Source organism: Rhizophagus irregularis, chromosome 9 (assembly GCF_026210795.1).
Source record: "Rhizophagus irregularis chromosome 9, complete sequence".
In the NCBI taxonomy this organism is placed as follows: domain Eukaryota; kingdom Fungi; phylum Glomeromycota; class Glomeromycetes; order Glomerales; family Glomeraceae; genus Rhizophagus; species Rhizophagus irregularis.
In genome coordinates, this window is record NC_089437.1 from 751683 (window position 1) to 776768 (window position 25086).

At 35.0% G+C, this 25086-nt stretch overlaps 4 protein-coding genes across 4 annotated transcripts; all 4 read right to left on the bottom strand.

Annotated features, from left to right (window-relative positions):
* Positions 1–1599: 1599 nt before the first annotated feature.
* Positions 1600–3162, bottom strand: OCT59_029199 (uncharacterized protein; the record flags this gene model as incomplete). Its single annotated transcript, XM_025327675.2, has 1 exon — positions 1600–3162. One exon carries the CDS (start codon positions 3160–3162, stop codon positions 1600–1602), a length of 1563 nt encoding a protein of 520 aa, XP_025170054.2.
* A 15183-nt stretch (positions 3163–18345) lies between these two features.
* Positions 18346–18761, bottom strand: OCT59_029200 (uncharacterized protein; the record flags this gene model as incomplete). The annotated part of the gene is made up of 2 exons (XM_066142189.1): positions 18346–18468; positions 18543–18761. The coding sequence occupies 2 exons, from the start codon at positions 18759–18761 to the stop codon at positions 18346–18348; spliced, it is 342 nt and encodes a 113-aa protein (XP_065994550.1).
* Positions 18762–18854: 93 nt separating this feature from the next.
* OCT59_029201 (uncharacterized protein) lies at positions 18855–19325 on the bottom strand (the record flags this gene model as incomplete). Its single annotated transcript, XM_066142195.1, has 1 exon — positions 18855–19325. The coding sequence occupies one exon, from the start codon at positions 19323–19325 to the stop codon at positions 18855–18857; it is 471 nt and encodes a 156-aa protein (XP_065994551.1).
* A 113-nt stretch (positions 19326–19438) lies between these two features.
* On the bottom strand, positions 19439–21319 carry OCT59_029202 (uncharacterized protein; the record flags this gene model as incomplete). Its single annotated transcript, XM_066142203.1, has 3 exons — positions 19439–19999; positions 20096–20369; positions 20448–21319. 3 exons carry the CDS (start codon positions 21317–21319, stop codon positions 19439–19441), a joined length of 1707 nt encoding a protein of 568 aa, XP_065994552.1.
* Between the last annotated feature and the right edge of the window lie 3767 nt (positions 21320–25086).

Consider the following 25086-nt stretch of genomic DNA (forward strand, 5'->3'; position numbering starts at 1 on the left):
AAAGCTGACAAATTATATTCATTTTAAGAACTTAGACTAACCATATTAATACTTTAACTATCTTTATTCGTCTAACTCAGGCGCCGATCAATGGTTATAACCTTACTATTTATGTCAACTTTATGCAGCTCGGTTATCTAATTGATTAAAATGAGACTACTATCAAAAATCACATGAAACTAGGACAAACTTTCAACTTTCAGCGAGTTCGTTCATTTTTCCTTGATTTTTGACATGACTCACCTTTTTTTTGCCATTTTTCTGTATTTTCCGTTCGTCTTTACCACTTTAGCGAACTGCAGTTCTATAAAATAAGAAAAATGACATTAGAATTGTCAAAATAACGCGAGTCTAATAATAACGTATTACTTTGAATCATGGGAAAAATCGGATATCCATGATCAATAAAAAGTAGAGATTTTTAAATAGACTCTAAGGCAATGTAAGAAAGGGTACTTCGTTTTGAAATATAAAAATAATTTTATTGTTATTTTATTTATTATTATAGAATTGTATTGGCGCGAGTTACTATATTTGCGCAAGATACTATAAGAAATATCATAGTTGTTATAATATTAGTCATGGTTCAGAAGGGATTTTTTATATATTTGAGATTAAGCAATGTTCTGTTACCATCCAACTCAATTATTCATATTTTTTGGTTCAATAGTCCAGTACTCACATTCTGTCTTTGTTTAGATCAACTACACATGACTTTGCATGCATTTCGCCTTAAAATTTTGAAAATTGCAATAGTATTGATGAGATTTTATTCACATTGTTTTTTTTATACATAGCACGAATAAAATTGTACTTGCTCTTTTTAAGGTAAATCATAATATTAGCCCGTAGCCTGTTAATAGATAAATGTTGTGTTTGGGTAAGTGGCTGTCGAGATTTTGATCGGATACCGTCTAAAAGCTAAAAAATGAATTCTACAACTATGCATGTTGCCCAATCTAATGTCAGCCAATTTAATGCCTAGTTATTTTTTATAATAAGTAAGAGGGACAGGATTTAAGAGTTTTTAATACATTTTAGCCCAAAAATTACTCATAAAATAAACCAAAGCCAAAAAAATAACTAAAACAACCCGATTTTAAAATTTTTTTTTTTATATTTTAGAATGAACTTTCATTGCTAAGCCATACTATTGAATGTAAATTTTATAACAACAAATGTTAATATTAACCAATTAGTAAGTTAATTAAACTAGGTTGTATAATGTATAGGTCTATTAATGTTGCATGCAGGAAGTTAAATAAGATTTTCTAATTGCTAGCTAGGAAAATTTAAGAAAAATAATATTTGAAAATATCATTATAAATCAGGTAGTGCACAAATGGTTAACTTTTAGAAGAGAAAATTAATTGGTAATTTGAGACGTACAAAAGTTCAAGTTAATTTTCTCCTTTTAATACATTATCATGGAACTTTATTTATAAAATTGTCATGGATAATAAAATTTCTTTAAATAAATATTCATTCATTAGTAATTTATAATTTTTAAGATAAGTAATTTATAAAGTAACTTTCATTTATAAAATTGAAAAAATATTTCTATCTGTTATTTTAAATAACAACTAAAATACTAAATAATTAATCATTTTCATTCGCAAAATTATAAATATAAGTATATAAATCATTATATCTTAGAACTTTAATATTATGTGACTTAAATTCCTTCACTTCATCTTTCAAATTAAACAAATCTATATCATTTCTAAAACTTAAAGCAAAAGAATTCTTAATAGCCAAATATTTGACTCTTTTTTTCTTCATAATATATTCTTTTATATAAGGTAAAATATCATCACTACTATCTCCTTGCGTCACATTATTAATTAATAATTTTTTAAAGAAAGTATCTTGAGAATTTTTTAAGAATACTTCAAAATCATTCGATTTAATGTAAAGAAACAAATGTAAATATTCAAGCTTGGAAGGAAGTATTTGTCCTAAATTTTGTAATATTAACTTGATATTACTATCTTGATAATTCCATAAACTGAACGAAAGATGACTAAGATTTTGTTTAATATTTTCAATTAAACCGATTAAAGAAGTAATGTGTGTTTCAATATTATATAAATCAAGAAATTTGATATTTCTGCAATATTTTATAATTAATTCTAATAATTGTTGATTAGACAACTGATTATAATTAGTAACTCCAGATCCAAAATTTTCTAAATAATTTCCAGATTTTTGTAATAATGATTGTAATGAATCAATTTGCGAATTCCCGTTTATAAACAAAGATTTTAGTTTAAATGGTTTGGTTAAGTTAATAATTTGTTGAGTAAAATTATTTAAAGAAGAACAATAAATGATATGAAGAGATTCTAAAACATTTAATTTTTCAAATACTTTAGCTAAATTACTTATACCTTTAAGATCGATATAGTAGAAAATGATTGTATTTAAGGTATTTGAACAATTAGATTCTTTTGATAATAACAATGATTGATAAAAAGATAAAGTATCATAACCTACACAACCTAATGTTATTCTTTTAAGATTTTGGTGTGAATTAATTATTTGTGATATACGATCATTAGTTGACGTATTAGAACATAAAATAGAAATTTTTAAATTTCCGATTTTGTTAATGAAATTCGGATTTTGTAAAATTGACTCAAGAATGTTATCACAATATTTGTTATAATATGTGTCTGTCTTAATTTCAAAAGTATGTAAATTTGCCTCATTTTCAACAAATAATTTAATTAATGACATCTCAACCAATCTTTTAAATTCAAATATTGATTCCGAATATCTATTATTGAGTTTTGGAATTATATCATTAGCTTCTAACCATCTATCAATAGAAGAGGCAATTTTACACATGCTCAAATATCTTATAAAACTAGGATAATTAAAGAGTGTGTTTGAGGGTAATAAATAATGATCAGTAATGTGATACTCATTTAATTTAGATTTTAAAAAATCATTTAAATTATATAAGTAAACTTCAATAAAATTATAATTTCTGGTAGGAATTGAAAATGGATTTTCCCATAATAATGGAATCGCTAAACGACACCATAATCTATTAACTAAAACACATGAATATAAGGTTGAATAATCATTCTGAAAATTTTTGATGATTTCATTTGTTAATTCAGGTAAATCTCCTGAAAATAATTTCGAACATGACATATTGTTAAACTAAAAAGAAGAAAAAAAAATAGTGGCTATCATTTTATTGTAAGACCAAACTGAGTAAATTATATTTAATTTTCGGAGTGGTGATTCCGATATTGTCGCACAATTAATTGTGTGTAACAGGTTTTAACAATTAGGCGTAGGTTTATTTAAAATTACTGTATTCGGTTAAAAAGTGTATTATGCAGATCATTATATAACATTCGTAACTGTCTTTGCAGATCTTGTTTTTACACCTTTTTTATACAATTAGAAAAAGTATCAAAATTCTTTTATATAAATCAATAAAAAGTTTTTAATTTAGGACAGTTAAACTTTTATTTTAAAGTTGTTGACTAATAAACAAATTAATATTTCCAACTTTGCAAATTCGCAATGTTAATTGATAAATTAAGTTTAATAAATTATGATCCCATCTTTTTTTCTTTTTTTTTGTCGTATAATTATTAATTGCTGCTAAGATCAATTAATTTATTTATTTTATTACTAAAAGAGTGGTGAACCCAGACTATTACAATTTACAAATAAAAGAAAAAAGAGTTCGAAAAGACTTAAAACTAATATATGTGTATAGATCTATGTTTGTCATCCCCTATGGGACCTCACTCTTCGATCTGTACTATTTGATAAAGTAGGACTACGCTAATAAATCAAATGGGAACCTTAATAAAAACCATCTGAGAGACTAGCAACTATCTAAAAAAAAAAAGTTAAGGGCGAGTAATATAGTCTAACTTTATCTACAGTGTGTGACGAGCAAAGAGGTTATATAGTGTAATAAAATAAATTGTGATCAAAAGTAATAGAATCTATAAAATTAATTGATAACGAATTGATCCATGGTAAATTATGGCGAAAATTACTACTAGTTAAATAGATCCAAAATATAGAATCATCAAGATTTCTAATAGAAGTCATGAATGGATTAGTATATCCAACGTTTGTTATATTATAATTAGTTCGGTCAATGAATGATGAGTTGTAATCGTTGGTTCTACGTCATTTTTTTCATTGTTTTGGTCGTTTTAGAAAGGATTTTTTGGTTATACCATTAATTTTCTTGTGTTCTTTCCATGTGATATTGCGAGTTTTCCATAGTTGATCATAAATATCATGATGTAGATCAAATAAAAACGAAAGAAGTGATTTTTTGATTAACTTTTTATGAATTTTGGCATCTTTGAACGGTAATAAGAGACAATTCGGGACTAGATTAATCAGGAGGCAATGTAATTCTGGTGTATCATGAATCGAATTGATAGGGAATTGAAAGAAGTAAATATAGGGATGTCAAAATTGATATCATTAACATTGATCTTTTCTTTATCCAGGTTGTTAATAATGTATGATCAAAATTTCAGTTCATGGTTTTTGAATATGGATTTTAGAATATCTATCGACTTTGGACAAGTCCAAAAATGTTCATTAGATTCTACAGCAGAGGAACATAAAAAGCATGTGTCGTATCCATTAAGGATGTCTGGGTAATTCTGATTAAGAGCATCCAACGTAGGTAAAGCATAATTTGAACATTTGATACGCCAACCAACGTGTTTACTATACGATTCACTTGTGGCTTTTTGAAAGGGGTTATGATTAATCCATAATTGTGAAAACTCCCAGTTGATGATATGATTGGTGGTGAATGATTTGAGTGCATGTAAAGGTTTGAGTGAAATTTGACGTTCTATGTAACGAAAATTAATCGGTTTCTTTAATGTTTTCCTGATATTATGATCAATGATAGTATCATTGTTGAACATGATATAACCTTTTTGTGCTTTGACGCCCTTTGGTGAAATTAAGATCATCCTATTGAAATCACATCCGTCTTTGGCCAATTTATCGGCTCTATCGTTATAGTCGACTCCTGAATGTGCCTTTACTTTCGTGAATTGTACCTGTAAATTCAACTCAGCTATAATTTGTTGGATTGCCTGCCAGAAAATGATATTATTAATCTTTTGTTTTCGTCTTGGTGTTAACTTGTAATTCGATAACGACGTGAAAGTATTGATCGTACATTGACTATCTGTAAAAATGTTAATTAAACTATTAGGCGGACATACTATAAGGCATGTTAATACAGCCATAATTTCAGCTCTAGTAGAACTGGGCCATTGTGTAGAAAATTTTATATTTAAATTAGTATCCGAAGTAAATATCCACCCAAAACCCATACGAGGATTATCATCATCAATTTTTAAAGAACCATCAGTATAAAATTCTAAATTTGTAAAAGAAGCTAAATTATTAATTAAAATATAAAATTCATTAAAGATATCATTAGGTAATAATAAACCATTCACTAATCTATGATTAATGTTAGAAGGGATATATAAATGAGGGGTGTTTGATTGTGAAGAAATAATTCTATTTCTAAATAAGGGGTCTGTTCTAATTTTGTAATCTTTGAAGGTGTCTGCGCGTAATTCACTGTCAGACTTATGTACAATAAAAATGTTATTAAATTGATTATTATCTTTTTTGAATATATTCACGTGTAAAGTGATTGTAAAATTAGAAAAATAACTAATAATGCACTTGGGACGAACGTCACCAATATAGAATGAATCATGAAGATCACAACCAGTGCAAGGTGTAAGTAAATTAGGTGTGGAGTGAGGAGTTATGTTATGATTAGGATTAGACATATCTTTGAACGGAATATGATGTTCTAAATAGACCTTTGGTGAATCTCCAGGAAAGTGTGATTTTTCCAAAATTTTTCCATAAACTATACTTGAAACTCGTGGTGACCAAAAAGCAGCCCATTGATTTTTACAAGGAACGCTATGATTATTACACTTAATTATTTTAGGTCGTGGAAATCCGAGATCAGGTGACATATTATCAGATTGAGTCGTAAATTGTAAACGATTTGTTGAAGGATTTAATACGATATTATCTTTAAGAAAATCATACCATTTAGATCGGCGCCTTCGATTATTTTTTAATAATTTCTTGATCTCTTTCCAAGTTTTAAGAAAAGCACCATCGTTACTAATTATTTGATCCAAGAAGAAAATATTCTTGTTCTTGAGTGATTTAACAAAACCAAAATATTTTTTGGGGTCAACGATAAAATAACTAATAGGATGTAAACTACCAGTAACATTATATTTAAAATTTGTATTAAAGGATAGGTTATAGAAATGGAAAATGCATAGTAAATTTTCCAAACGGTTAAAATGTTTAGAAGGTTTGTGAAAATATTTAGTCGTTTCACTTATATCATTTGTCCAAAGTTTACATTGTGATGTTAAAAAAAGGAATTCTATAACTTTTGACGTGACTGGGTTATTAATTTGTGCATTTAATAAGGATGCTTGGGAACGCAATTGTGAATCCCAAATATTCAAAATATTGGGGTATATCAGATTATGTACCACTGAATTAAAAAAAGATTTTGGTAATGATAGGGAATGTTTAAAAATTGAGCGTAAGATTCTATTGAATTCATTACATTTGTTTGGTTCAATAAAAATGTGTTGCGTTAAATATTCTATCCTCGGTAATAGCACCTTATTAATAATATACATCACGTGATCATGCGTGATTTTTTTCTTACGAAGTTTGAAACTAATATAATGTAACATTTTTTTGATTTTGTTGTAAGTAAATGATGGTGAATTAGCTATATTGACGTGGATGCCTAAAATACGTTATCTTTTCTCTTTGGAACAATTTCAATTTCTACGAGATCATTGCCAAATTGTAGATTGCATCTATGGTTTGATTGTTTCAAGAGGTCCTCGTCGTTGGTTAATAATTTTGTTTTTTCTTTATTGATCTTAATATTCGCAAGTGAGTAGAAATCATCTGCTATCTTCAAATTGTTTTCTAAATTGTTGAGTGTATCAGAAAACCATGTTGTATCGTCTAGGTAACCAATTAATTTTACTTCAATATTTTCTTCATGATGTTCGTCTAATCGATGAATATTCATAGGTAAAGAAGCTTGAAGATGATAACCTGAATAAGGGGACGAATTGATTTTAGCGAACATTGGATTATAATATATTATCCATAAGAGTGGTGAAATTATTTCTCCTTGAATGATACCCTGTTTAGTTTCATACGGGTCTGAGAGAGTGTCCATTAAAATGATACGATTTTTGTGTCCTTTAAACAAATTCTCTATAAATTTAATAAGATTGGGAGGAAAATTAATCCTTTTTAACGCCAAGGATAATAAAGGTAAGTTAATTCTATCGTAAGCCTTGCTGAGATCTTGTAGTAACAGATATAAAGGATTTCCATTTTGTCGCTGATCTTCAATTATAGTTTGAATATATAGAATTATCTCATTACATGATGCTCCTTGTACACCAGCTTGATTATTATATTGAAGAATATTGTTAGTACTCAGGTAATAATTAAGTCTAGAATTAACAATTTTGATGAGGAGTTTTCTGAAACAATCTAGCAGTATGATAGGGCATGTATGATTAATATCATAATTCCACCATGTGGGTTTGGGGATGGGATATAAAAAGGCTAATTTAAATTGTTCAGGAATTACTTCATTGATTAAAATATAATTAAAAAGCGATAATAGAACTTCTAAAAGTTGTAATGGTAATTGTTTAATAATTTCGTAAGAAATTTTGTTAGGATCAGCAGCTTTTGATGCTGGGAGATCTTTGATAGCTGATTGTAATTCTTCTAGAGTTATCAAGTCATTTAAACGCTTTTTGGCATCATCAGGAACACCTGATATAGGGTCGTCGGGCTGGATGTGGGAGGTGCAAGCACCACCCACCTCCGGGTCTACGACCCGTCGCAGTACCTCCTTCCCTCCTACGGGGCTCAGGAATCCCCTATATCTGTCACCATCTGTCATTAACATCTGTCATATAACAATATACTAAAAAAGGATAAAATAAGGGAAAAGAGAGGAAAATACGATAGAATCAAAGGGGTATGACAGATATGACGGATATGACAGATGTTTCAGAAAAATCGGGAGAGGGTATCCCCAGAAAAAAGTTTTGATTTTACCCCCCAGATCTGTCATTCTATCATAGTTCTGTCATATAATCAGGATTCCGTCTAATAATCTGTTGGAAGCAGTGAGATAGCAAACCAGATAAGTTAGCAGGTAAGCCCCTAGAAGGTCTATAAAGCCAGTAAGACCAACCCCGTCCCGCCCCCGTCAGAAAAAATAAGTAATTGAACAATGGGTATTGAGAATAGAGCATATCCAGATAAGTTTAGAAGACAGTACTAATCCGTCTTCCTCTTTTTTGCCTCCTTAAGGCATTTATCAATACACTGTTTACACGCGTCATCAGAATCTAAGATTTTCTGTCCAAGTTTTTTGCATTGCCGATTGTAAGCCGTCTGCTGTCTTTTAGCAGCGGTTTCTTTCTTTTTCTCCTTAGTCTTCTTCTTGATCACCCAGTCTATTCCAGTAAAAGTATTCTTATGCATACCACAAATTGTGCAGTCACCATGCAGCCAGTAACGCCCATTTGTAGTCATATCTTGTATTTCATTAGCCGTCTCAGTTTCCTTCTTGCACTTTAGGCAGTAAAAACGTGTCATTTTAAGATTTGAAGTCTAAAACCATTCCTTTAATTTGTCATAATATGTCGCATTTAGAGAATTATTACAAATACTACAATCTCTCCAGAGTACCAGCACGAATTCTAAAAGGTGAGGAGCACTACAACCTATACAAAAAGCCCCTAAAGGAGAAGTCATCAGAGCATCCATGAGTAGTTGTATGGAAACCAAATGCGACACATCAGGCAGATCTCGCAGAGATGCCAGTCGACCCCAAAGGATTCCACTATTTCCTCGTAGTGGTAGAAGTCGCGGGTAAATGAGTCGACGCAGAACCCCTAAAGGATAAAACTGCAAATAGGGTTCTCAATGGATTTGTTAAAATCTACAGAAGAAATCGCATTAAGCCACCAACACATCGAATAGAGACAGACTCCGGATCAGAATTCACCAATGATCAGGTACGTGATTTTTTCCTGAACAGTTTAGGGGTGATGATGAGGTTTGGAGAGCCGGGAAGACACAAACAGCAATCATACGCTGAACGAGCTATCCAAGCTATTCAAGAACCCCTTCTCAAATGAATGGTAGCACAGGAGTTGAAAACCGGGGTGACATCCGTGGAATAGTCAGAAGATTTCCGTGATGTAGTTAATAAAATAGATGAAATCTGGCAAAGAAATCCTCCAGATATTCCGACTGGGTCACCCAAGGTGTCAAAAAAGACAGAACTTCTCTCTGAAGGAACGTGTGTCCGAGTAAAGTTAGATGAACCTATCTCAGTACTCGGTAATAAACTTCACCGAAAATTCCGTACAGGAGATATAAGATGGAACCCAAACATTCGTGTAATCAAAAAAATGATACTCTCACCTGAACAGCCTCCTACATATCTCCTTAATGGACCACATGGTCGATTAGGTGTATCCAGATGTGCATATACCCGAAAGGAATTGCAAGTAGTTCCTATTAATGAAAAGCCTCCACCTGACTCTGTGATAAGAGGACAACCTAAAAGATTTGTTCCTGAGCAGATACTTCGGCATCGCATTAGAAAAGGTCAAGACCAGTATTTGGTTAAGTGGGAGCGCTATCCAGACACTGAGGCTACTTGGGAACCTGCTGACCGGTTGAAGGAGAATGTCCCTGACTTAATTCGCAAATTTTGGGAATAAAAAAAAATAGAAGAATTAAAGGGTCTTATTTTTTATCCCCTCGATTAGCATCAGGAACTATCGGGATAAAAACATTCTTCCCATCACAGGTAAAGGCTATATGTTCACGTGATTCATGGACATCATAATTGTAACGTTTCAGACATGTTCGGCTTAACCCAATTTCCCTATGCTTGTATCCATCTAAAACTGCAAGATCCTCAGTGATAGCATAATCAGGGGTAAGTTTGATTGACACTCTCTTTACCATGCCGAATGTCCTACCTGTTCCTGAAGCACCAGATATATTGTATGTAATACTCTTGTCGATATTCAATTCTAATTCCTCAGCAGCTTCTCTCTGAATAAAAGACGCATTAGCACAAGTGTCTGCTAAACACTGAATTGCTATTCCATTAACCTCCCCATCTAGTGCTAAAAGATCTTTAGTATTCTCTAAACGAGCTATGTCAATATCCATAGGATCGTCTACCCTGATATCCTCTTCTTGTTCCTCCTCAACTAGGTCCTCCGGAATCTCTGGGACTTTTCTAGCAGACAATAACTCCTCCTGAAGAATCTCACGGAGTAATTTCCTAAAGTCTGCAGACCTTAACAGGCTTAATAAGTCATTCTTAGTAACAGCTTTTGCAGGTGTAGACTTACTACCAGTAACTTTCACAGGAATCTTAACAGGGATTGCTTTGCCTTTCAATGGCACACTAGAAGAGCTAACTGCTGTCTTATTTGGGACGACTTAAGAAGTTTTGAGATACTCGAACCTACTTTTTTTTTGACCCAACACGAACCATATAGACATCACCATCTTTTTCTCTCAATTCTACCTTTTCACCAAAACTCGCAGTATCAATGTCTATAGCATCATCATTAAGATCGAGGTTTCTCATTGCTCGGGCCAAATCCAGATCATCACGTCTATCTTTAGCCTTCTGAAGTTGATTTGTAAGTATTTTAGACGTCCCACGTTTATATCCCATAATAAGATCAATAGCATGTTGATGATCATCCAAAGTCCATTCAGGAGCATCAGGGTCATCACCAACATCATGATCTACATAACCATCATCCCAATCAGGATCCTGAGGATCCTGAACAACACGTCTCTGTGGTTTTGGTCGAACAGGTTTAATCTGCTGTCTATAGACTGGTGGATTACGAACTGGCCGAGCCTGTAATTGTTTAAATTGCACCTGAAAATTCTTTGTAAGTTCCTCAGCTTGAGCCTTAAGTAACTCTTGTAATTGTTCTTGAGTAACCCCAGATGACTTTGATGTCAGTACAACAGGTTCCTGTTTTCCTAACGGAGGTTGAGTTACATCACTGTAATCTGCTTGAAGTCGTCGATTTCTATCTTGTAACCCCAAGCGCATTTCAGCCCTTCTCCGTTCTAAATTTCTCAGATGTTTAACCAAGTCATCAGGATTAAGATTACTAAACCTTTCTGCTTCAAAAATATTATCAGCCAAAAGACCTCTAAAGAACTGGTCAATAATAAGATCATCAGTTAGTTTTAGTAATTTTCCAGCTCTCTTTACAGTTCTATAAAATGCATCGACTGGCACATTTTCCTGATAAAGACTGTTAAAACGGATACGTTTCTTTTCATCTAAAATAGTTGGAAATTGTGTTCTAAGCCAATAAAGTGCCTGGTTAGGTTTAATACCTGGAAAAACTATAGGATGATTATTAGCAGCAGCAACACCAGCATCTGCAGTAGCTGGAGCAACTCTATCTGTCGGACGAGCACCAGCTCTTCCCCAAGCTTTATCTCCACCTATTAAATCATGGGTAGGAATAAATGCTGCTCTAATAGTTACTAATGCATTAGCTGCATCTGTAGCATAAACATGTGCTTCAGACCCATTTACATAGGTACCTGCATTTGGTCCTCCTACACCTTCTGGTATTACTAATGCTACAAAAGCAGCTAAATTAGCTCCACCTCTTGAAGTGATACCAGAAAGTTCCCAATTTTTCCTGTAATTTCTCGATCAAACCATTCAGCCGCTTCACCAGCCATGCAGCTTCTAAGTATACCCATAGCTCTTTTCCAAGACTCTGGTGGCCCTCCAGCAGCGTATGGGTTAAGATTAATAGTATCAAGATAACCCATATAAAGCCTAACAAATGTATCAATATCATCAGTAGCTTTACCCTCAAAAATCGGCAATTCTATCACAGTGGTAGCCATATCGTCTCTAGTGGATTGTTTAATATAGGTGGAGGAGGGTTCAATTGTCTAATTCGAAACCATTGTACCTGAATTCTAAGAGCAGCTATCTGTTGGAAAAGTCTATTTCTAAGTCTCCCTAATGTCTGAATCCCAAAACGCACCCTATTATTAGCATGTGCTAGCTGTGCATTAACCTGTCCAAGTTGCGCATTAACCAATACAAGTTGTCCTCCAGTCCGAGTAGCCCTCAGCCGCCAATGATTTAAAAAAATATTACCACGATTCACAGCATTTTGAGCCTCATTACGATCCCTTACTGCTTGAGTATAATCTGCTTGCAATACATTACGTTCATGTCGTGCCTGATTACGTTCACCTATAGCCCGTCGACGAAGCTCTACCATAGTATCATAATCTCTTTGCAGGTTATGGTTTTCTTCTATGAAATTATCATTGGCAGCACGTATAATAACTAATTGACGTTCTAAATTAGTAAACGTTTCATCAAATGCATTTATCTTACCTTGTGCAAAAACTAACAAATCTTTTGTAATACCAAGTTCTTCATGTTTTGCTTTACAGCGATACATTAATATATTAATAATATGTTTGATTTGATTATTTGCCTCCTGTATCTCTGAATCAACAGTTAAACGACCCCTGGTAGTCAATAAATTTGCATGAGCCTTTAGTATTCTAACTAATTCATCATCGTCTTTTTCATTGACCAAGTGTGCAGGAGGCGGTCCAGTAGGTTCTGAAGGAGTATAAACTGGAATTGGTGTTGATGTCGACATAGTATTTAAACTAAGTTAGAATAAAATTCAAATGGATCTTTATGTATACAATTTGGACGAGTACACGACCGACTCAAGACAAGGCAATGAGTTTGCTCCATCATGGCCCTTTCGATTAGCCGTAGCAGGTAGCTCAGACTCAGGTAAGACAACTATGATCATTAATTTGTTAATGGGTGACAAGAAAGCAAAGGAGAATGGTAATCGGTATGTACTATGTGATGCAGTACTTTTAGTTGGCAGATATCTTGATGAGCCGAAGTGGGCAGTTGTACATGATTTTTTCGAAGAGGAGAAGATCCCATTCACTGCAGTAACCCATAGTGAGATTCCAGAGATTGACTCCTTCGACCCTACTCAAGCTACTGTGGTAATCTTCGAGGATCTGATGGATGCACCTAAAAAAATCCAGGATCTCATCACTGGTTACTTTACACATGGACGACACAAAAATATTTCATGTATTTATGTAGCCCAAAGATTCTTTGCCATTCCTAAGGCTATTCGAGAAAATGTTAACTACATCTCACTGCATGGAGGTCATGGGAGCCTTACAGATACCAAGAGAATCATCCGCCTATATACAGAAGAATCAGAGTCATTAGCACCAGTAATTGATGATCTTACTCTGCAACGTGAATTTGTAGTGTTTGATCTTAGACGGTCCAAAAGTGATCCACTGTCCATTCGAGTAAGATGGGATACTAGTCTCAGTTCTATCACAGAGCAATCTCAGTTCAATCCTAGTTCGATCTCAGTTCAATCTCAGTTTGATCCAAGTTTGAACCCAGTTCGATTTCAGTCTGAACCCAGTTCAATCACAGTTCGATCCAAGTTTAGTCCCTATGGTCAGAAAGCTGTATCTGAAGCAAAAAAAGGTGGACACTTGATTGAATTTGCTCGGGTATTTCCATCCCCTAAAGAGCGTCAACATTTACTTGTACCTGGTGTCTTAGCCAAGAATACAGATACCTGGATTAAATTTGTCTTTTGGGAAGCTTATGGACTCTCTGGTAAGACCCTAGGAGCTGACTTTCAGGACTTCTTAGCAAAAGTACAGGGTAGGACTGCAAAGACTGAAACTCTGAAAACTGAGAATGTGAAGGAGTTATTCTCCCGATATGAAGCCCTGAAGTCTAGTCGCCCTCTGGATAATAAAAAAATAATAGAAGGTATTGAAGTCCTTCTACAGATCTTTTCTAAGAGCCACATGGACCGTCGAGCATTACAAGTAGGGATTAATAGTGTTAGAGCCAGTTCTTTAGCGTTTACAAACGTAAACAAATGGAAAAGGGTAAGCAGAAGGTATATAGGTAGGCGGGTATAATCAATAAATAAACTATATGTATAAACACTTAATAAACAATCCAATCAGACGTGTAGTATAGCACTGTACGTCGGCATATACTCCCAACACGAATAAAGGATAACAAATTTATATTTCGTTAAATTCAAACAACAGTTTATTTAATATAATCATTAGAACCATTTTTATTAAGAATACTCTTCTACTGAACTTCAATTTTTTTTCAACTACAGATCTAATTACAGGTCTATATATATGCAAAAATACCAGACTAAAAATATCTAACATATTGCATATATTAAATATATTAAATAAATTAAACATATTTGATATGTTGCATATATTTGATATGTTGAACATATTTGATATGTTGCATATATTTGATATGTTACATATATGCAACATATGCAACATTTCGAACATTGATCGTCACCTCGTAATTAGGCCGAATTTTGGTCACGTGATCGATCGTTTCGCTACATCATCCCCCGCAAAAATTTCAACTCCCGTTGAAATTCCAATGGATTTGGTTACCAGTTTCTGATATTCTTCATGACTTAATTGCCAAACCATGGTTGTTAGTCCTGGCAATTTGAGTAACTCTAGGAAGCTCAAATATATAATGTATTCAAATGGCTGTAGGTAATGTATCGATAATTGCTGCACATAATGACTTCGCAAAATACCAGTCATCCTTTTTCCCAGAAATTGGCCCATATAGAACAATTTTGTCAACAATAAGACTTTATTTCCGAAGTGTTTTTATTATTCAATTTCTTCCTTTAACACACGAAACTTTTCTTCATGGCCAATGTGATTGCTGAATGGTAGAGGATAAGGTATGATAACTGCTGGTTGGTCTTAATACAAGTATTTTTCATTATATGAATATTTATGGATCCGATCATTGGTGATACAGTTTCAAGCATTCTGAACTGGTGGGATTAAAGTAAAAATGAAATTTCCAGAAAAGATAGTAAAAGTTGCAAATCTATCACAAATCATCTACAACAAGTCTTGTGGTCCATATACTGTAATTAATCCTCAAAATTTTTTGTTTATTGCAACATGCCTTTCTTATGGAGTGGTAACTTCAATTAGCCCAATCAATAACTGATGGCCATACCATTACATCATGATCTTAAGTGCACTACTTTTTTACGCTATGTGGGAAAAATTGCAATAATTTCTAGCAATAAAATCTCCAATTTCCCTATACATAAGTTCATATATTACAAATTTATCATGGCATTGCCTCTTATATACTATTTACTTTTAGGGTAAGTCCTGTGTTGATTGAGGAAGTAAAAGTATCTGATAAAACTACAGGTGTCAATAGATGATTAATGTAAGGTCAAAGACATAATCATTGTTGTTACCAAATGAAATAGAAGATTTTATACAAATTTTTGGTATCTTTCTTTTCATCAGAAAAATCATTACAGTCTATCATTATAAAGAAGGTTCGTAATAGTAGTGATATTTTCCTTTGTCCAATTTCTGTCCAAATTTTCAAGTAAAAATAAAGCATGAGATCGGAAAACTCAGACACACTATACCAATTAACTGTTGGTACTCTCTAAAAATGAAATTCTAAAGCAATGGCATCATTATGGACGATGCATTCTCAGATTCATCAATAAAACACTTAGAAAAACTATTATCAATTTCGTTGTTATAAAGAAAGATATTATTCCAAAGTATAAATAGGTAAATCTTTGCAATTTTGACGTATGATCCGACTTTAAGCCACTTGTAAACCATTATGCTTGATTAAAATTATGATAGCAGTATACATTATATCTTTAGTATCTAAAGGTAAAATTTCTCACTTATAATTCTCAAGTGTATTAAACAATAAGCTAGATGGGAAATTACATATATTTAATAATTCATGAGGAGAACCTCCCTTTTTGAAATATAATATCCTAAGAGAATACATAAGGATAACCACTTTTCTTCAAGATTATTATTAATCCGATTGATAAAAAAATTTGGGATTTGAAGTGTGTATCATTAGATCATTGTGAAGAGTTAATAAATGTTGATAATGTTAAATTTATGCTCTAAACTATTAAGAAAGCTCTATTTCTATCTTAATATCGGCAAATTCATTAAATAATGATTAAATCACGAAAATAAATATCATTAAAAGTCATTAATCATAAAGTTTTAAATAGGAAGTAGGAAATTTATGGTAGGGTAAAGAGGTTTTAGCGATATTAAGGAGTTTGGGGTGGAGTAAGGAATGTTTCTGGCAGAAGGCACCAAATGTTAGAGCCAGTTCTTTAGCGTTTACAAACGTAAACAAATGGAAAAGGGTAAGCAGAAGGTATATAGGTAGGCGGGTATAATCAATAAATAAACTATATGTATAAACACTTAATAAACAATCCAATCAGACGTGTAGTATAGCACTGTACGTCGGCATATACTCCCAACACGAATAAAGGATAACAAATTTATATTTCGTTAAATTCAAACAACAGTTTATTTAATATAATCATTAGAACCATTTTTATTAAGAATACTCTTCTACTGAACTTCAATTTTTTTTCAACTACAGATCTAATTACAGGTCTATATATATGCAAAAATACCAGACTAAAAATATCTAACATATTGCATATATTAAATATATTAAATAAATTAAACATATTTGATATGTTGCATATATTTGATATGTTGAACATATTTGATATGTTGCATATATTTGATATGTTACATATATGCAACATATGCAACATTTCGAACATTGATCGTCACCTCGTAATTAGGCCGAATTTTGGTCACGTGATCGATCGTTTTGCTACAATAGTATCTTGTGAGAATATCAAATAATTTATCTGCAGAAGCTCTAAGAATCATAGCACTTTTTTTACGGCCTTCAAAATCAATCCTTAACATCTTAGCCTTCAACCCTATTGCTCCTAAGGCACGAGAAGCAAAGTTCTTAGTCATTGAATTACTTATATGATTTACATAGTTCTCATAGAATGTATTGAAAGGCTCGTCAATACCATCTGGATATGTATCCCTTAGAAATTGATATAAGGCAATTTCTCCACTATCACAACCTATGGCTATAAGCTGTTCGAGAAGCCACTTCCTAATATCTTCATATGGCTCTCCATCCATAATTTTCATATCTAGTCTTTGTGTAAACAATTGTGTAAAGTCCACATTACTTGCCCGACGAATGATCTGAACTAACTTATCCCTAGCAAGTCCCAAGGCTTGTAGAGGGTCATTCTCATCACTAATCTTCTTTATAATCTGTCTGTATAATACACTGGATAATCCTCTATGTGCTGTTTTTGGAGTGATTACTCCACAGTTTTGGCACTGGTTTATTACGATTGATGTTGACATGGCTATCTTTCTTTATGTAAAAAAGAATTATTCAAAATTAAGTAACTATTCGGAGCAGTCCTTGCACAACTTGTCCGTTAAGTCACTTGGGCTTACAGGCATGAGACATTCCCTACACAACTCAATATTAAGCTCTGCAAGTCTCGGAGTATGGTACTCCAAAGTTCGTGGATGACCGGAAGGACCAGAGGAAGGTGTCCCGTTAGTCGTATCTTGCTGTAAGATAAAATCATCATATTCATCTTGGTCAGCCTGAATAGCAGTCCTGATTTGTTGTATATCATTGAAAGTTAACCGCTGCCCATCAAGATTTTCCTCATTATAGCGTGTTTCATTGATGATTTCCTCTATAAGCGCCTCTTCTTCATAATGGACAAGGTAGTAATCCTCAACTACCTCATAGTCACTCTCAATCAGTCTATGATATGTTCTAGTACCACGTCGAACATAACGTCCTGTATCTGTATTTAAATATACAGGTTGCTCTTCAGGTGGAGGTGCAGTTTGTCTACGGACAAGCCTTCCATTAATATAATCATGGGATTCCATAACTATTCGATTAAAGGTATCTCCACTGATAATAATTGGACGTCCAGTTATAGGGTTAGCTATATAAGGGTAAGACATGTCTTTTTTCTGTACGTGTCTACATACCTAATAGTTTTCTTCAATTTACAATAACCAAGTGACACGGTCATCAGTCCTTATCAAAAAATACAAGAATACCTGATGATAAGGTTACATGGTCATCAATCCTTGTCGAAAAAATGCAAGGATACCTGATGATAAGGTTACATGGTCATCAGTCCTTGTCAAGAAATATGAGGATACCCGATAAATAAGCTACTCCTGTTGAGTCCATTCATTCCACTCCCAGTTCAGTCCCCAAGGGTCGCCTCCCCATCTTTGTTCACTTAATGCATGCTCTATGGTTTCCCTCTCTTGGGGGTCCACGACATTCCATTCCTAAGCATTTTCTCCATAATATAAAGCTAATCCTTGGTGAGGCGGTCTATCCATCTTTTATAGAAGTCGTTTACATCTTCAAATGATATCCAGTCAATATTCCCTTTTTCAAACGGCTTTCCAAGAGCTTGGACATGCCCAATTGTAGTAGCGTAATTTTTCCATCTCTTATATGCTTCTTGACGAACCTCCTGCCACCACACACTATCTACTTTACTCGCTGCAATAAGGTCAGTATCTGGGATCTTTGCAACAATGCGTTCGACTATTTCTACTGGTAATCGGTCCAACATGATGTTATGTTACTTATACTATAGCCATCTTCAATTACTGTATACCTATTACAAATGGATAAAAAATATAAACTAAATTCGTACAGGAGCCGCTTATGCAAGAAGTTCTGCTAAGGTTTTCTCAGCCTCATTCATAGTGACAGCTCGCTTTGGGGGACCTGTTAATGAGTCCTTAGTTACATTATAATACAACTCGAAGAGGGCCTCAAGTTTGTCTAAAAGAGCTTGTTTATTCTTGTATGATTCACGAATCTTTGCTATCTTAGCAGTATATGCTGCATTATCTGGGAAGAGTTTTCTGGCCACGAACTTCACATATGATACAGGAGACTTTGCTGTCTGGATTCTCTTGATATACTTCACATGATCCTGGACAAGGTAGCTGGTTTTGCTAAACCCAGATACTAATGCGACTACTATAGTGTCTTTCAATGCACGGATAATCTTGAGGACAGTTTCATCAGAGACAATGGTAAACTGATTGTGTGATGCATCATAAATAACTTTATCACTAATGCTATCAGTGCTGTTAATAATGCTTGCTAATTCGGTATATGTTGACATGATTCCTTATACTTTTTTGTACTTTGTAATAAATAGGAATCTTCAAATTGACTTTACATTCAAGCAAGAAAAAATATATATACCTACTGTAAATCCAACCGCATTTTTGGCAATCATGTCCAGATAACCTTGTTTGCATTTTTCACATGGCAGTATCCTGCGGTTTCAAACTTGAGAGCTTTCAATGCTTTGGATGTATTTTCTGGACAAGTGATAAGTGTAGGACTACTCGGCTGTTCCTCTAGAATAAATCCATCTGTATGGATGCGTCGTACTTTATCCTTATATGGTTCTAATAACTCTGAAGTCGTCTTCCGTCCATGTGCTAATAAGAATGGAGCGATCCTAGGATACTCACCCTTGAAGGGACTACCTGGGTTTGTGAACTGGAATCGCCACTGGTCAGATCCTACTGGTACGATGGAGTCAAGTGTGTGGCCTTCTGGAAACTTGAATGGATCTGTTTGATCTGTGGTGAGTGTCTTGTAATTGCGTTTCCTCTGGCAGAGTGCTCCCCATAGTGTATTGAGAACTCTCTTTGCAACACGACCAGCCACGCCACCCTGGTTCTTTATATTGAAGAGAAAGTGGACATACTCACCAAATATTACAGTCCCAGGAATTCTTGCTTCTCTGTCATATATCAAGGCATTTGGCTTTCCATCCTGGATTAACTGTATATCGAGACCAAGTTTCTTTGCTCGTTGTAAGTCAATGAATGTATAGACTCTCCTCTTATTCTATCAGAAGAGAATATCATTACCACTTACCTTGCCCTTGGGCGCTCCCTGGGAGCTAGCACGAAATAATCCATACAAGGCATAACCTTTATGGTCTACAAAGTCTTTGAGTATTTGAAACTTACCTTGTCGGATTGGAAAGTTTGCATTTGATTGCTGAATACTTGGATACAAACTTGTCACGTCGTATTGCCTTCCATAGCCCTTCCATTCATTGTCTGCCCAGATAAGACCTCCCATCATTGCATCACTTATCCACTCTGCTTCGACTGGGTCAAAAGGATCATTGGCTGGAACCCCTACACTAAACCGTTCAAAAAGCCAGAGTGCAGTTCTCTTTTACGACCAGTTGTGGTAAGATAAGTCGATTCCTAGACCGAACTTCTTTGTAGCCTGTAGGAAGGAATCCCGCTCTTCATGGATCCTCTGGTATGTTTCCTCAAGTGTTTCATATATTCCAGTTTTACAATTCTTCTCGATAGGGATGAAGGAGTAACTATCAGAGTTCTTACCTTTCTGAAACTGTCCAACTGTAAAAGACTTAACTGTCTTACCATTGTATATTGTTACTACATTATTAACCCCATCTTCACAATAAACAAAGGGAGACTTTTGTTTTCTATCTAATTTGCTAGGGTGGAATCTTCCGGGATTCAGTGCAAGAGAGTAGTGGCCTTCAGACAGGATAAGTGTTGCACATCTATCAGATTTGCTCTTAGAAATTCGAGTGGAATCCCCTACAATATTAAGTGCAAGGCTTCCTGCAAGTTGTTCAACCTTATCCATATATGAGACTGGAACTGGAGCATCACGATTGAGACCTAATGCCTTTTTGATATACTCGGGCTTTTCGATTGACTTTGGCATTTTAGAGAATGTGCCGTAGATATATTTCAGGCATTCATACAGGCAATCATTTAGCTCCCCATTGCACCCCCCTGCAACTGGTGGAGCATCTCTCACATAAATTATGAATCGTTCAAAATAATCAGGGTCTGCGTCATCCGGTAGTTGTGCTTCGTCGTAGTGGTCCAAGAGTGAGAAGAGGCTGGCTGGTTGGTTTCCTGATGTCCATCCACCGGGTTTCCAGTTTTCATAGGGGAGCAGAATCTGAAATTTATGTGTCGGATACCGGGATTGGAGTCGCTGTCCAAGTCTTGCTATTGCTCCTCTGGAAAATCTTGCGCCTGAATACTGTAATTCTTTGATATCCAGTCTTGTAGGTAAAGCACGGACAATCTCTGAATAAACCATTTGATGTATTTATGAATTGTGTTCAGTTGTAATATAGGTTTTTTATACAAAAAATATAAGATAACTAAGAAGTGCTTATCTTATTAAAAGGAGTCAATCTTGCTGCATACACGATCAAGATCCTCTTCATCCCAGTCGTCGACAATTCCATTGGCGGCTTCCCATTCACGTTCCATATCAGTTTTTGGACGTTCCTCTGGAATTTCTCGTGCTTTACCCTTATTCATCTTCATAGTTTCATAACCAGAGGTGGTAGGGATAATCTCGGCATCACGATCCTCCTTGTATACTCTTATTAGATCTGCGAGTTCTTTATGGCTAGGTATTTTAGGTAAGTTCCCATTATATTCGATCCAGTCCTTGAAGCGGTCTACTACCTCCCTAAGGTAATACTGGTACTCGTCCTTAATACGTGTTGTGGGACATTCCTCTACTTCAAACGCGAGTATTTCCCAGTCATAGTCGTCTGACACGTCTTGGTACTTAGCCCATAAATCCTTACCTGTATTGTTGAGATCATTGAAGACCTGGTCCTTTGAATTCTTGACCCATGGCTTACGATCCCATCGGTGCCTTTCATGCCAAGCCCAGTGTGCTCGAGTACCTTCCTTTGGTTCAGGGTCCCAGTCAACTTCTAGTTCTGTGTCGGGTTCTGGGATAGGTTGCTCTTTGATAGTCAGTTCTACTACGGGTTCTGTAGAAGATTTGGAATCTGTGAGAGATTCAGATTTTGCAGAAGATTCTGCAGGAGACTCGGATTGTTGCTCAGGAACTTTGTCTGCAGTTGTAGGATCTGAGTCAGATAGCAAGTCATCTAAAATGTCATAGTCATCATCAGCTTCAAATGCAGGTTCCTCAGCAGGCGGCTCATTTTCTTGATCAGGTTCCTCATCAGATAGATAACAGTCTGAGAAACTGTCTATAATTTCATCAGTATCTGACTCTATGGGAGCTGGAGATTCCTCAGGAATAGGATCCTCTTTGATGACAGGTGCAGGTTTTACCTTCAAGCAATCAGGTTTAGGTGGTACTGGTGGAGGAGCCTTTTTGGCAACTAGTTGCTCTTCAGTAGGTTTTTCTTCAACAGGTTTCTCAACAACTAACTCCACTTTCTCTTGATCTACTTGCGATTTACTAGCTGGATTATATATATTTGCCAAGAACTTCACCAAGGCATTTGGATCAGATGTGGGCTTCTCAGGAGTATCTATATCAATTCCTTCTATATCGATTTCATCTGTTTCATGTATCCATTTTTTGCTGAGGTATTTCTTGTAAAGATCCTCCCTGGATATGCTATATACTCGGGTTAACTTTTTATTTATATAAGTCCGATTACTATTTATACTCAACTCATTTGATAGGATTCTAGAAGCGTTTATCTTTGATAATGGTGAGATGCAATGAGTTTCACAGTATGAAGTATATACCCTATAAAATTCTTGAACAGGTAGGTCAGTTATATGATTTTTTACTATGAGGTAAGTGTCCTTTATGAATTGAAATAGGGGTGGAAGAGTCGATATGATGTGATCCTGCTTAGATGTTGTCATAGGTGGTGGATTCCCATTGAAGTCTGGGTAAGCGTCTGCAATGGCTCTCAAGTAAGCATAGAATGCCTTACTGGCGCCTGGGTATTTCATAGCGTCACTGAGTTTCTTAAAGTAGTTGAGGTCTCCCTTGCGGGATGGTGACACATCCAAGAACACTGTGCGCCTATCGTCATTCTCCACTCTGAGAGCATTTTCATTAGTGAGTACAATGGTGGATATAAAGTTTTTGTAATGTGTTGGCATTTTGTATTTTTCATGGATTTCCATTATATCGCCTGTTACCTTATCCTTCAACGATCGATACAGATTATTCCACTGGCTTTTTTCTGTAGGCATTTCCTCGAGGAGGAGAAGAACCTTACCCTGTAATTGCCCATTGAAACTTCCAAGAATCGTTTGAGGATCGCTGGTCTTATAAACAAGTTGAGTACCTAAAACACTACGTTGAATGAAATCTGTTATAATACTCTTACCCCAACCCTGTCCAGATTTCAGGTAGAGAATCGAATACATTTTCCTTCCAGCTGCCACACCGGCCAACCACTTTATGATATACTCAGTAAGATTCCAATCGCCTGAACACCAGATATCCTGAATGTGGGAGAAGATAAATTTAACCGCGAGGTGGGTTGTAGATTCAAAAGTGGATATTGGACGCAGGATATGGAGGAATCCTGGAAAGATATTGAGATAAAGTTGGCCACCTAGTTTAAAGATACGGGATTTTTGAGGGTCACAAGTAGCTACACATACAGTACTATATTCAATCATAAACCATTTGTTGATATTAAATTCAACCTTTTGTGAAGGACCCTGTTCAGATTGTGTGTAAAAGACTTTGGTAATTGGACGGATAAGTTTATTAATATTTTTATCAGGGATGTGCTCGAGGTTTTTGATTTCTGATCGCCACATGAAGACTCCATGTGGGTTGGAGCAGGGGATAAAGTAACTGCAAAGATAACTTTTAGCTTGATTGAGATCCCTCATATTCTTTGCAGCGTTAATGAGCCGTTTAAGCTCATCAATACTAAAAGCCTTCTTCTGTTCACCGAACTTGGGGATAACTTGAGCTTGAGTGCTAGTTTAGGCAGTCATTTTTTGTTCTATCAAATCGAGTACTAATTTATAGTTACCTAATCTTCAATTGCCGAATATTTTTCCAAAGATCTGCACTCCTACCAATTTACCTCCTGTAGTCCTATGGTCCTGCGATTCTGCGGTCTTCCGGTTATATCTGGTTATCTTCTAGGGGTAAAAAAAAACTATAAACCACGAACCTTTACGACTGCTCTAAATCTTCCCTTCCCCTTTTTCAAACTACATATATCTAAAATCCAAACCGCTCAAGAGCTCCTTTTACTATAGTTAGCTTTTTTCTAGTGTCCGTTAACTCTTTACAAGCCTTTTGATACGCCTTCCATTCAAGTTCACGGAGGATACCCTCCTCCTCCAATGATTGGCCAAGAGCATCATTTGCTTTTTCCTTTTTTTCTACTGCCCTGTCGTATGCCTCCTCGGCTTTTTTATGCCGCTTCCAGAGTACTCGTTCAGCTTCAGCTCTCCAGATTGGGCTGACTTCTAAAAGTTGTGGCCCAAAATTGCTACTTGGAATGTGTTCCAGGATATGGCTTACAAGTTCGGGGATTACTGATACTGCGTGCGGGGTATACATATTATCTGTCCTTATAGGTTACTTATGGTATACCCATTGTTCAATTACTTATTTTTTCTGACGGGGGCAGGACGGGGTTGGTCTTACTGGCTTTATAGACCTTCTAGGGGCTTACCTGCTAACTTATCTGGTTTGCTATCTCACTGCTTCCAACAGATTATTAGACGGAATCCTGATTATATGACAGAACTATGACAGAATGACAGATCTGGGGGTAAAATCAAAACTTTTTTCTGGGAATACCCTCTCCCGATTTTTCTGAAACATCTGTCATATCCGTCATATCTGTCATACCCCTTTGATTCTATCATATTTTCCTCTCTTTTCCCTTATTTTATCCTTTTTTAGTATATTGTTATATGACAGATGTTAATGACAGATGGTGACAGATATAGGGGATTCTTGAGCCCCCGTAGGTAAGGATGGTCATCGGTCCTACCGGTCCTACTCGGTCCTGGACCGGTCGGTCCCAGGACTTGTAGGACCGGACCGCGGTCTTGCATTTTTTTGTGGCGCAGTAGGACCGGTCCTGAGGACCG